Source organism: Triturus cristatus, chromosome 6, assembly GCF_964204655.1.
Source record: "Triturus cristatus chromosome 6, aTriCri1.1, whole genome shotgun sequence".
In the NCBI taxonomy this organism is placed as follows: Eukaryota; Metazoa; Chordata; class Amphibia; order Caudata; family Salamandridae; genus Triturus; species Triturus cristatus.
This window is the reverse complement of record NC_140589.1, coordinates 236732683-236746807: the sequence shown is the minus strand read 5'-3', so window position 1 is coordinate 236746807 and position 14125 is coordinate 236732683. Positions and strand designations below refer to the sequence as shown.

The 14125-nt window shown below is 39.9% G+C and overlaps 1 protein-coding gene across 1 annotated transcript in view; it reads left to right on the top strand.

The window, feature by feature from the left end:
• Positions 1-14125, top strand: part of MFSD2B (MFSD2 lysolipid transporter B, sphingolipid) — a 255778-nt gene that overhangs the window by 44580 nt on the left and 197073 nt on the right. The window contains exon 4 of the mRNA XM_085610602.1: positions 13447-13570. Coding sequence (XP_085466728.1) covers positions 13447-13570 — 124 coding nt within the window. The remainder of the gene's footprint in view (positions 1-13446; positions 13571-14125) is intronic.

Here is a 14125-nt window from a genome sequence, read left to right as displayed (position 1 = left end):
TGAATGCCTCTGCACTGTTTTTGCCATTTAATTTAACTGATAAACAGATATTAATGTCCATGAAAGATGCCGCATACACATTGTTACATACTGAACAATTAGAACACTTAGCGTTTTCGGTGGGCAAGACTGATTCAGCTGTGTGGTTAATACATGGTGTTATTTCATTGCCTATCTCCCTTTTTCAGTTCACAGAGTGCATGAACCAAAATCCCGTTGGGCGGTATGAGCCCCTCGTCAATAATTATATTCACAAATTATGGTTGTTACCTTTCGCGCAGATAAGGAAGTTTTCCTTACAGAGGAGGACTGTGATTCCACAGAGGGACATTTTCTACTGTGTAAACTAGTTAAGCTTCATGGAGCCTGTAACATTTCGGCCCCTAATCTGGCTTGTTTTTTGAGAGGTACCCCTGTCCCAGCTATTATTCTTGTATTAATTTTGCTTTCAAACGGTAGTTATCTTATTTTGAATAACCACGACTGCTGCGGCTTGAGAGCTGGCATCACGTATACAGTAGCTGTTTCTCAACGAGTTACATGTTGCAGCAATGTCCTGTTTCCACCCCCACACTGGATTGTAGATAGTTCACTTTGGCCTTCCATTCCAACTTTGAAAACAGATTTCAACAAGCTAAGCAGACTCAAAGTGCTTTTGTTTCAACAAGAAGTTACTCTCACATCAGGTCGAGAGACCTTCGAATTGCAGGTGGCGAGAACCGCAAGTGAGATACACTCGCTGCTAAACACAAATATCCCACTTCATTTTGGAGAATTAATACACCAAATATTTAATGCGTCTGATACGGAGGGCCTTGCTCACTTTTTAAACTTGTGGGATATGGCCTTGTTTCTTCCTTTCAGACTATTTTTGGAGTAATTCCGGCCTTTATTCATTCTGTTTTTTCCAGCACCTTCAGGGGGTTTCCCCGGGTGCACCTGTTGGTTTACGGCATGCTGGTTCTCCTATTATTGCTTTGCAATGGATGCTCGATCTGTGTAGCTGCCAAACCCGGTCCAGTTGCAATTGTACAGTGATTGAATGCAGCAGCTCTTTGCTTCTATGCCAGTGAAGTCTTTTGCTATCGACTACTGGCTGACCTTCCGGTATGCCTACTTTACCTGCGTGCAACCTGTGTTCCACTGCCTTCGGTACCCTTTTCAATGGGCCATGGATGTCTGCCTCTCCAATACCAAACACGCTGCCCTGGAATACGATCTATTAATGGATCCATTGAAGGCCCAAGACCAGGAATGTGCCAGGGGTAGGCGTTTGGTGTGCGACCCTCTACTTGGACCGACGGCAGACTTGATGACCTGTGCTCTTGCGCAGCACCTCATAGACAGCAGTTTCATCGAGGTTAACACAGGTTGCCCTGAGATGCTCCTAACGGCCTCTGGAAAATGGAACATGTGTGCTCATTCGACCTACTAAGCTGGAAGGCCAAACCTTTTTACGATGGAAGGGACAGACAACATTTTGGAGTTTAATGGCATTCCGATTTTCCCGCAACATATTTGTCTCTGAAGACTAACTATGATTGGATGGCGTTTTTGAGCGCCCGATTGTCAACATTCTTTGGGACATTATAAACATGCAATAAGAAAAAAAATATTTGGTCTTCGTAATTATATCACGTGGACTCCGACTGAGCCCTTTGCCTCTGTTTACCCCTGATTTTAGTTTTTCGCAAATGGCTAATTCTCTTCAAGGGGAGGGTGTCACGTGGGCCATGGGGACATTGTCGTTTTTCACTTTCTTAGCAAGAGCATGTTGCAGCTTGCCTGCTGCTTTGCACACGTTACTGCACATCTTTATTTTTTGCAAAAATGTCCATGACTGCTTTCACATGAGAACTAATTTTTGTGTTCGCTCTCTGCATGTTCCTGAGATTTTGACTGAACATTATGTGCAAGGTTGAACAACAATGCCCCTTGTTATTTTGTTCTGGCCAGTCTTTACCCCTTAGACAAAACATACCAATGCAGCTGTTGTTTGGACAGCGTATTTTGGTTTTTAGTGGGGTGCACGAACAGGTGACACACTTGGAGAGGGACCTTTCCAGGTAGGAGAGTGAGACAGCACCTATGATGTAGATCTACCATCTATAGGTTAAGGTATGGGGTCTGCCTACAAAGCCCAGATATCTTCCATTATATAATAATACTTCTTCGTAGCAAGGGGAGAGAGGTTAGGCACTATAATCCTTTCACCATTGTCTTTCTATGATGACATCTCCCTTCATGATTTATAGACTAGATGCTTTGCTGACAATATTTGTACTATGCATTTTCCTGCTTGTTGTGGCACGTATACTGCATGTTAGAGCACGTTAGTTAAAATAAATATTTCAAACTGTTTCGTGTCTCTGTCAGATCTTGTTGTGGACTAGTACAAGAGAGTGAGCAAAAGGGTGTGTCTTGTTACCACGATTCCTGAGAGATTATGGATAGTTATGTTCTGGGGTGTCTAATAATTTGCTTCTGTGTGAGTGAGTAGGAGAGCAAGTGAGACACTATAGCTAGTCGGTCCTGTTCGTGGGTACTAAGGTGGTGGGAAGACCCAGTCCCTATACACTAAGGTCCCATATTACTGAGCATAGTTCTGTGTTTGTGCAGAATCCCTGAAACACTACTTTCTTCCAATTTGGAAATTAAACTTATTAGATGTAACCAGGAATCCCCATTGTTAATCTATGGGAGAGGTTGGCCTCACAGCAGTGAAAATCTAATTTAATTTTGACATGTACAACTTAAAAGTACATGTCTTACCTTTTAATTACACATAACCCTGCCCTATGGGCTACCTAGGGCCTACCTTAGGGGCAACTTATATGTAATAAAAGGAGAGTTTAAGTCTTCGCAAGAGATTTTAAATTCCAAGTTGACATGACAGTGTAAACTGCACCCAGAGGCTCTACAGTTGCAGGCCTGAGACATGTTTTACAGGGCTACTTAGGTGGCACAGTCAGTCAGTGCTGCAGGCCCACTAGTAGCATTTAATTTACAGGCCCTGGGCACATGTAGTGCACTTTACTAGGGACTTATAAGTAAATAAAATATGCCAATTGTGGATACGTCAATCAAACCATCCTTAGGGAAGTGGGCACATGCACCTTAGCACTGGTTAGCAGTGGTACAGTGCCCGGAGACCTAAAATAAACAAAACAAGATCAGCAAAATAGAAGGCAGGTGGGCAAAATGTTTGGGTGACGACTATGCCAAATCTGACAGGTCTAACAGCCACTAATAAAAAGAGCAGCCTCTTGGATTTCTCACAATTTGTTTGTACTTTGGTACATTTCGTTTTTGCTTGTACCTGCCATGGCATTCCCTGATATATGTGATGCTGAGACACATGCACCATGACTCTATATTGTGTAGTTTATTTGATGTGCCCTGTTTTACTGCATGTGATTATGTTCACCTCTCACCAGAGGGCAGGGGTTGGGAGTTCAGGCAGAGAGGTCTTTGGAATTAGCATTTTTCATGAGGCAGCTCGTCCTCTCCAACACAGGCACATCATTGCCTTTATTTCATGGAGGAGAGTAGAACTGCACAGAAAGACTGATCATTGTTTCTCCAAAAGCAGCCACATTTCTCTGCCCTGCCTTGCTTTTATTTTACAATTTGAGCTTGCCCACACATCAATGTGCATATAAGCGATTACTTCTATTGGTGGAGTGCCTGAGCTTTCAGGAGGATCTTTCTTTTTAAAAGGATTTGTTTTAGGCTCTTTTGTTTGTGTTGTAAATTTAGCATTGAATTGAGGTTGAATGGGCTCTGCTCAGAACAAAGGGCTGTCCAGAATTAACCAGTGTGAAATCAGGGTCACGTGCAAAGAGAAATACTTTTTCCAAAACATGTTGGTGACAATGCAGTTTGATGCAACTTACTTCCCTTCAATTTTACCTCCAATTTGCAATTTCTTACTAATGATTTACCGACTTCATGTCTGCACCGCACCTGTTGAAGAATAGGCAGACAATTCTTTATTGTTTGATTAATTAAAATCTTACAATATTTCCAATACCAAGACATATTTAATGAATATAATACATTTAAAAATAAAAAAACTATTATAACCTAAAAATTTACTTTTAAAAATTATTCATAAAAACGTTTTGTTTTTTTCTATTTTATACTCCCAGTTTTACAGATGCAATCTTTAGGAACTTTACAAAGGCAACGTTCATGACTATATCATTCGAATGAAGACAGACTTTAAATGCCTGTCTACATGTCCTTGTTCCACGCATGTTAAAATGAGGTTTCAGTAACGTGCATCTTTCATTTCGGAGCCCTGGACAAATACATAAAAGGTGGACAATATTCTCTTCTCCACTTTTACAAAGTCTGCACAATGTACCGCTACTAGTTTTTTTCCACGGAGGGACATGACTAAGGCCAGGTAAAATTCCAAATCTTGCTCTCATAAGACATTGTTTACTTTTTTCAGACCAAGGTGTCTCCAAGTATTCTTGTACTTTCTTCTTTTTGTATCCGTTTATTACTGACCATGAGTGTTTTCTTTTTGCTAGTGTATCTTTATCATGTATAAGTGAAAGGTGATTAGTTGTTCGATTTACTAATTTTTTAAAGGATCCATTGCTTATCGTGTTATTCCAGGTTGGCATTAATGCAAACTCTTCTAATGCATCGTTGAGATATTTCCTTACAACTGATTTGGTATTCTTATTTATTTCTTGCCAAAGTAACTGAGATATATGATTATCATGGTCATTTTTGATCCTGTACCACGTTTTAATAAATTGGCCTTTTCTTGCAATAACTTGGTTAGTTAACCCGAACTCCAGTCTAATCTGTGCTGGGGAAGCATTATTTGGGAGATAGAAGAGAGATTTATATGTTTTTGAAAGAACCTTATTTAACAGTTCTGCATCCGTCCCCATTAATGCCTCACTACCATATGTTATTGTTGGGAGCAATTTAGCCCCTATAATTTTCAAAAGCGGCCCATACGTCAGAGTTCCAAGCGATTTCTGTGCTATCTTGAATGCTGCAGTTAGCGAGTTAGCTTTCCTTTGTATGTCTATTTTTTGCAATTGATAGTTTCCATTCTGGTCAAATAGTACACCCAGATACTTGTACACTTCTATTTGTTCCAATTGTGTGCTTTTCATATACCATTTATTTTTTTGTCTCAGTTTTATATTCCTAGTGACCACCATGATTTTTGTTTTGGATTCATTTATTACCATTCCATTTTCTTGTGCATACAAAACTGTTCTGTCAATTAAACGCCGAAGACCTATTTTGGTATGGCTTAGAAGAATGGCATCATCTGCATACATTAGGTTAGTTATCAGCTTGTCCCCTAGCTTCGGAGGATGTGCATTGAGTTCATCTAGGTATCCTGATAAATCTCCTAAAAATAGATTAAAAAGTAGGGGAGCCAACATACATCCCTGCTTTAACCCATTTGTTGCAGGAATTTCCTTAGTTAGTGATCTGCCGTCCCCCATCCTTACTTTTACCCAGGTTTTATTGTGTAACAGTTGAATCAGTCTTAACAGTTCAAATGGAATGTTTCTTTCAATGAGTTTTTTCCACAATAAATTCCTTTGCACACAATCGAAAGCAGATTTAAAATCTACAAAGCACAGATAGAGGGGCATTTTTTCTCTCAGAGATTTTTCAATTAGTAGTGCTAACGCCATAATGTTTGTCATTGTTCCCAGTCCCTTAATAAAGCCAGTTTGATTCAATGGTAAGATCTTATTTTCTGCTACCCATTCATTTAGTCTAATTAATAATATTCCTGCGAAGAGTTTGGCATCTGTATCTTGTAGTGTGATGAGTCTATAGTTCTCCGCAAGCGCCCAGTTGCCTTTCTTAAATATGGGGGAAATTAGAGATCCTCGCCAAGACTCAGGGATGTTACCAGTTTCTATAATTTTGTTGAATACCTTTTCCAAAAAGCTCGACCAAAAGACTGGGTTTTCTTTGAAAAGGGCAAATGGTATCCCATTGGGGCCAGGTGCCCCATCTTTCTGCTTCTTTATTAGTTTTACTAATTCTTCTTTCGAAATTATAAATTGTTCTTGTATCTCATCCCATGCTGTAGAGCTCTCTATTACGTTCTCAGTCATTTTAGCAGCTCCTTGCTATTTAGATGTTTTTCAAGGAAAGTAACCCATTCTTGCTCAGTTAGGGTTGATGAGACTACCAATTTGCTCGGCCGTACTAATTTGTTTATAATATTCCAAAATTCTCTTGCGTTTGCTTGTTTACTTGCATGAAATAATTTGGACCACATTTCTTGTTTTGCTTGGTATTTCTCGTTCCATATTAGCTTTTTCAAGGATTGATATAAAGCTTTAAGATTGTTCAAAATTTCATCATTTGTTACTGTGGTTTTTATTTGTCTTCGTATCTTATTTCGATCTCGTTTTAATTTTGCTATTGTATACGGAAGATTCATATATGAGTCCTTTCCTTCTTCTTTCCATTTTGCAATCCTTTTATTGTAGTTAACCTGGGTTTGGGGTTTCACTATTTTCTTAGTGAATTCCACCCACTGTTCAATTGTTGTTTCTGTTGTATTTTCAGTAAAGCAGGTCTTAATAATGTTCTCAACTTTTTCATTCATACTATCCTTATTCAGTTTAGTCCAAATTAGTATTTTATAGTTGATAGTTCCAATATACCCCGGCACAGTATGATACGGTTGGTTAATATTGTGCCTAATGTTAGTATTTATTATCTGCTGACAGTGATCATTATCTCCAACTTTAAGTAATCTATATGAATTTATGTTTTGAAATAAATTGAGTGAAACCATTGTATAATCGATCCTAGTGCTTGCATTGTGTGCAATATAAGTATGTGCAGGGGGTATATCCTCTTTAAATCGGCCATTAAGGACTCGCAATCCCAATGCTTCTATGTCCTTGATGAATGTTCTACCGATTTGATTTCGTGCTTGGCTATATGTGACTCCTTGATAGTCCTGCTGTGGGATTGACCACTGAAGGTCTTGTAATTGTGAGACATCATCTCTATTAAACGGTATTAACAAGTTAAGATTAAAATCTCCAGTCATCACATAGTCCACCAATGGATTTTCTAGGATTAGTTCCAGTAGTATGGTATTAAGGGTTGCGCATATGGTTGCTCTACTTGTTTTTGTTGGATGGATATATACATTGATCATAATCAATGACATATCCTTTTGATCTGAGTTTTTATATTTTAGTTTAACTATAAGTATGTTTTTACTATGTGTAGTAAGTTGCTCGTGTTCAGCTTTTATAGAACTAGAAATAAAAGTTGCTAACCCCCCAATCGGGCGTCCATACCAATGAGTTTTACTTGCATTTTCAAAGTATCCAACATAATCCTCTAATACAAAAGGGTTTGTTTCCCAAGTTTCCTGAAGGAATAGAATGTGACAGGGTGATGGAATAGACCTTATTTGTGCATTGGTAATCTTTGCCCCTACTCCGTTTATATTCCATGAACACATTCTCAACTCTGTTACTTTAGTTGAGGGGATTGGAATATTATTCCTTCACTGTTCTGTATTACTATGCAAGGCCTGTGCAATCCATTTTTCGTTTATTCGTATGGATGTTTCTATTATGGAAGGTGGTGATGCCTCTCTTGATGTGCTTGTGGATCTCCCCCGGGCATTCCTTAATACTGTTCCTTTTTGAATGATATTTTTTTCTATTTGGAGCAGATTTGATTCACTAATAAGTGGAGTAGGATAAACTTTCGGCTCCTGCTTTTTGATAATTATTCCCCAGGCCTTGAATGTTGAAAACTCTTTTAATATTTTCTCTGCTATTGACATTGATTTTAATGTGACCAGGGTCAGTTCTTTGGTACTGTTCTCGTCGGCAATAAATTCAATGGAATTAATATCATCGTTCTTGATGTTGACTAAAGCTGGAATTGATTTAAATAATCTAAGGATATTCCCTCTGTTCAATGTGTCATATCTACCTCTGGATTCGTATTCAGGTTTAAATATAAGTTGTATTTTCTCAGCTGCCAGTAGTTTTTCTTTGTGTGTATCTTCCATTATATAATTTGTTCTATGTCTGATTAGTTTTTCTCCTTTCCGTTTTTCAATTATCAAGTGGTCCCAGTATGGTAATTTAGTTTTGGGCTCTATTGTTCTTTCTATACTCAAACTTGCTACCTCATTCCTTTTGACTTTCAAACATGCTTCTATATTCTCATTGTGATACTGATGTTGTTGATCACGGGGATTTATAGTTGTTGTTATTGGCATATCGTCATTTATTCTATTATTATGATCGTATTTTAGATTATCCTCTTGGATTCTATCTTCTTCCTTTATTGTTTCTGTAATTAACGGTGATTTAATTGTAGTCATTTGTTTCTTTATCATTACTTCTTGTCCTTTTATGGTTGTTTGTTTCAGTAATGATTCTTTTACAAATAATGGAAATACCTTTTTTGGTTCATTTTTCGTTATTAGAGTAGTTCTTTCTTCCATTGCTTTTTCTTGTTGTAATTCATTGTTTTTTAATGTACCATTCATTTTTGTTGACTCCTCATACTTATGATTATTAGACTTTTGATTTTTTCTTGCTTTGCGTAGTTTTTTCTTTTGTCGTTTTGACATAATATAACCGTTTAGGTCTTGCTCTTTACAGTCATAGTCTGCCTTCTGTGTTAGTTATTTCCTCTTGTGAGTTGTCCCTTTGTAGAATTTCTTTTGACATATCTCTTTCATCATGTATGTTTTCTTTTTTCTGGGGGATCCTCAATGTTTTTATCTCTTCCTTATCCACTTTTAACATACAGTTCTTTTCTTCCTTTTTTTCTATTTCCGTATCTTCCCCTTCAAATTTCCTTATATTCCCTTCCTGGGTATTTTCACTTTTTATAGCCTTTTTTGTATCTTCTATTATGGTATGCAAAACATCAGGTATTGCTAGAAGCTTATCCATAAGGGGAGTACAAATACATTCAATGACATTTTTTTGTTGTTCTTTCTGGACTCTAGTTATCAAATTATTTAGTTGTGCAAGTTTGTTATCTATCCCTGTGACTGCATTTGCCATCATTGTTAGTAAGTCTATCTGAATATCCATCTTGTTCGATTGATATTTTAGTGCTTCTAGGGTTAGTGTCGATGTTTGATAGAAGATGTCCCAATTTATTCCAACATCCGGGATTACTTTCTCTTTCAGATCACTATCACTATCATTTAACCTTACGTTTTTTTGTTCCGTTCTTAGTGGATAATCCGATGTATGGTTGGTATTTGCTTTTGTGTATACATTATCAGTTATTTTATTAGTTGATCTGGTCTTAATTTCTTCAACTGATAACTGAGGTTTTTTCTTAATTTCCACATTTGCTTCTATCGGTATTACTAGTCGCCTTGATCCCATCATGCCACTTTTAATCTCCTGTATATCCAATATTTCCAAATCATCTAATCCAATTGGTTTTTCATTTTTTATATCAGGATGGATGGTTATATTTAGAAAATCCTGGTCTGAAATTTGAAATTCCTGCTCCTTCCTTTTCAGGTTGCAATCTCCGTTTTGAGGAGTACTTTGGATGATTTGCCTACTATATTTTTCCGTACTTGTCGTACTTATCGGCTTTATTGGAGTTTGTAGTTTATCGTTTATAGGATTTCATAAGAATTTGTTACATGTTTTCTTATTTTTATATGGTATCAATACAGGTGAGAGGTTGATACAATATATCGCATGGCGAAATATTGCATCCATTATATCGGCAAGGTAAGTAGATGTGGAGTTGAGAACAGTAAATCTATACTTCCATATAGTTATGTATCCAGACAGTATAGCGGTAGGCAATGTAGTGGATGCAATCATTTTTGTAGGTCAATATTTGAATACGATATAGTGACATAGAACCACCAATATGCTTCATTTGGGCCACTATTGAGCGACAGGCACTCAAATAGGTTATTTGGTTTAGAATTTAATTGAACAGAGTATACTTTATATGTACAGCTTGGGTAGTATTCTAATAGTCAGTGCTTAATTTGAGCCGGTGGGTGCCACTGGCACTCATTTTGGAGAACATCACTTATTTTCCCTCACCAGACATTGATGGAGTACAAGAGAGGGAAAAACAAACACAGGCGAAAGAAGGAGGAAGAGAAAGACGGAAAACTGTCACAGGCAGAAAGCAGGAGTGAGATAAAGGGGCAGGAACAATGCAGCCTTGGTATTGGTGCGCCAACGTTTACAATAAGATAGGCCCCAGGATACTGAGCAGAGTGGCGCGCACCAGCAATAATTCTTTCATAAATTAAGCACTGGATAAACCCATCAATCAGTTGTTAGTTAAGAAAAAGCCCCTAAGGAAGTCTTTCAGTAGGGTCTTTCGGGGATAGTCGGTAGCCAAGTTTACTAGGTAGTTGCACTGTGTATTGATCCTGAAGACAGGAGCATAGCTATCAATAATGCAGCCGATGAAGCGGCACAGAGGTAGGGGGGTAGTAAATTGCTGCCTGGACAGATTTTGTGAGTAATGTTTTTTTTTGTAGTTTCCTTTTGTTGTCACTAGGTCTTGTTTTGATTTTTAGACTTTGCCTGAGGAGTGAGGACTGTATTTTTGCTTGAGCCTTATTTACTCTTGCTGTAATGGAGGCGTGATCGTCAGCACATGTACAGCCCTGCTGGTCACCTGAGTGCGGTTTTGTCAGGCCTGGTCCCCTGGCATGTTATTAGGGTTGCACTTTATTGTCATGTATAAAGTGTGAGGGCAAAAGCGCTGATGGGTTGTTCAGTAAGTAGTCCCTGTGCCTCTATCACTTATTTTAGTTTATTAATTATATTTCCCAAATGATCATGTTCGCCTGTGGGAGGACGTCTCTACCAGTTATTGTTTATATTTTAAACTAACCTAGGAGAGAAGTAACTACTCTTGCCTCCATTTTGTTTGACCGACCTTGTATTGTGATAACCACTACAACTTTGCTCAAAGGGCCTATAGCCATTGTTTTATTTACCCTTTAAAATGAATTAGGAGAAGGTTTATTAGCACCCTTTATCGAATGTTGGGAGCTGCTCAGCCAATCAGAATTCTCCCTGTGCAGACCATAGCAACAGTTACAGGCAGTGCTTAATTTGTGTAAATCAAAGAGCCACTGCAGCGCGTCCCACCCGTTGCCTCTACCAGAGCTGACTATGACAGCACCAACGCTCTACTAATAATCACACGCTTAAAAGTGTGACAATTCCAGGTCCCCAAAGCTATAAAGAAAGGTCTTGGCCTTGGTGGTAGGTATCAGTAATTATTGTATTGTATTAATAAACAGCTGACAATTAAGTGCCGATGCCAAGCACCAGAAACCACCAGCTCAAATAAAACACTGGTTACAGGTCTGCAAAGAGAGCATTCAGTGGTTGCCAGGCCAGCTCCATGTCCCTCCAGCATGCTCTGCTTTATTACCCTTCCCATCTGCCCAGCAGTGAATTCAGGCTCACAGGTTGATGGGGGAGGGGATAATTTGCCCCTTGGCAGCTCAGGCTCTTTAATCCCAAACTTCTGTGTATATCGAGCTGTTCTAGCCCCTCAAAATTGCTGTGCACTCCGAACAGGAACCTTAGATCTCTGGGCACTTTCTTTTGTACCGCTTTGTTTGCCATAAGTTGGCAGGGTATGCTCAGACGTGAGTCCCTTGCTCACTTTGCCACTGGATTCAAGCAAGCCTGGCTGAAGACGGCTGAAATGCCAGAAACCAGTCCTGGGAAGCTTGTTTCCGGTCTAGGGAAGACATGGCCTGGCAGTTCGGGCTGGACTGTTCCCATGAGGCACAGGGTCAGACTGATTTGCATATGGCCATGTCTGAACTGGGGTGGCAGAGTGGGCTAAAGAACGGTGATGAATCAAACCCAGATCTGTTGACTGGGTGTGAGTGTTTGATTGGTTCTGATGCTCCGTCCATCAGCACCCCCTTTTGAACCGCTTTGTTCACCATAAGTTGGCAGGGTATGCTCAGACGTGAGTCCCTTGCTCTCTTTGCCACTGGATTCAAGCAAGCCTGGCTGAAGACAGCTGAAATGCCAGAAACCGGTCCTAGGTATCTTATTTCCGGTACAGGGAAGGCATCGCTTGGCAGTTCGGGCTGGACTTTTCCCATGAGGCACGGGGTCAGACTGATTTGGATATGGCCATGTATGAACTGGGGTGGCAGAGTGGGCTAAAGAACGGTGATGGATCAAACCCAGATCTGTTGACTGGGTGTGAGAGTTTGATTGGTTCTGATGCTCCGTCCATCACCACCCCCTTTTGTACCGCTTTGTTCGCCATAAGTTGGCAGGGTATGCTCAGACGTGAGTCCCTTGCTCACTTTGCCACTGGATTCAAGCAAGCCTGGCTGAAGACGGCTGAAATGCCAGAAACCGGTCCTAGGAAGCTTGTTTCCGGTCCAGGGAATGCATGGCTTGGCAGTTCGAGCTGGACTGTTCCCATGAGGCACGGGGTCAGACTGATTTGCATATGGCCATGTCTGAACTGGGGTGGCAGTGTGGGCTAAAGAACGGTGATGGATCAAACCCAGATCTGTTGACTGGGTGTGAGTGTTTGATTGGTTCTGATGCTCCGTCCATCACCACCCCCTTTTGTACCGCTTTGTTCGCCATAAGTTGGCAGGGTATGCTCAGACGTGAGTCCCTTGCTCACTTTGCCACTGGATTCAAGCAAGCCTGGCTGAAGACGGCTGAATTGCCAGAAACCGGTCCTAGGAAGCTTGTTTCCGGTCCAGGGAAGGCATGGCTTGGCAGTTCAGGCTGGACTGTTCCCATGAGGCACGGGGTCAGACTGATTTGCATATGGCCATGTCTGAACTGGGGTGGCAGAGTGGGCTAAAGAACGGTGATGGATCAAACCCAGATCTGTTGACTGGGTGTGAGTGTTTGATTGGTTCTTATGCTCCGTCCATCACCACCCCCTTTTGTACCACTTTCTCAGTTACACCATCTAGATTTGAAAAAGCTAGATGGGGTGGTAGTAGCTTCATTGTAGGAGCCACCAAACTCTGGAATACCCTTTCACTCCATATTAGATCTTCATCCTCTCTGCCGGCTTTCAGAAAGCTTCTTAAGACCTGGCTTTTTAACCTGTAATTTTATTTGCAGCATGCTCCTGTTTCCACCCCTGCTACTAGCGCCAAGACACCCTTGGGTATACGCAGTGCTTTATAACTGTATGTAACATAACATATCATAACAATATGACTTAAACCATTGTCAAAACCGATAATTCACAAAGGCTAAATCTACTGGATTTGCCCATGTTTATTTCCTATTGTTTAAAAAATCATTGCACCGTTCCTGATGGTAATAATAATGATTAATAGTTTACACGAATATGGTAAGTCAATGAATAGTATAAATAAAGTATTTATTTTTGTTTATACTACAGTCCAACCTTTTCCCACATCTCTTTGTGTTACAGGATGATCGGATGCACCCCTTTCATGATTGTGTCCTATTTTTTCCTGTGGTTTGTGCCTCCTTTTGTCACAGGACGTGTTTTCTGGTACCTGGCCTTTTTCTCCCTTTACCAGGCCTTGACTACGGTAAGTGCAGCTACCATTGTCATGGGAGATTGCACCCTAATTTTTTTTATATATAATATTGATTTTGTATCGGTAAAGTACTGTGCATAGACATATTTTTGCATTATAATAGGAATTTGTAATTTTTCTTAAATTATAAAGTGCACTAACAACCTTGTGACATGTTTGTGATATGTAAAACCACAAACATAAATACATATATCTGTACAGCATCGAATACGATGTCAGAAATAGTTCCAGGAGAGCATGGCGGATGCCCAGGGCATCTTATAGGTGGATCCAGGGCCAGCCTGGATACCCAAAGAAGCCCTGGCAAATTGTGTCAGACCAGCCCCTCTCCGGGGCATAGCGAGAAGGCCTGACCACTACAAGGAGGGTTTGGGGAGAGGGATTTCCCTCGAGGCAATATGAGAAAAAATTGAAAAAATGGTGCATTCTACCACACATTTTTCATTATAAATTCAATCGTGTTAGCTATTAAGGCATAGTAAATGATGACAGTGCACCAAGATACCCAGTCATATGCACAGTCATTTTTATGGAAAACACAAAAAA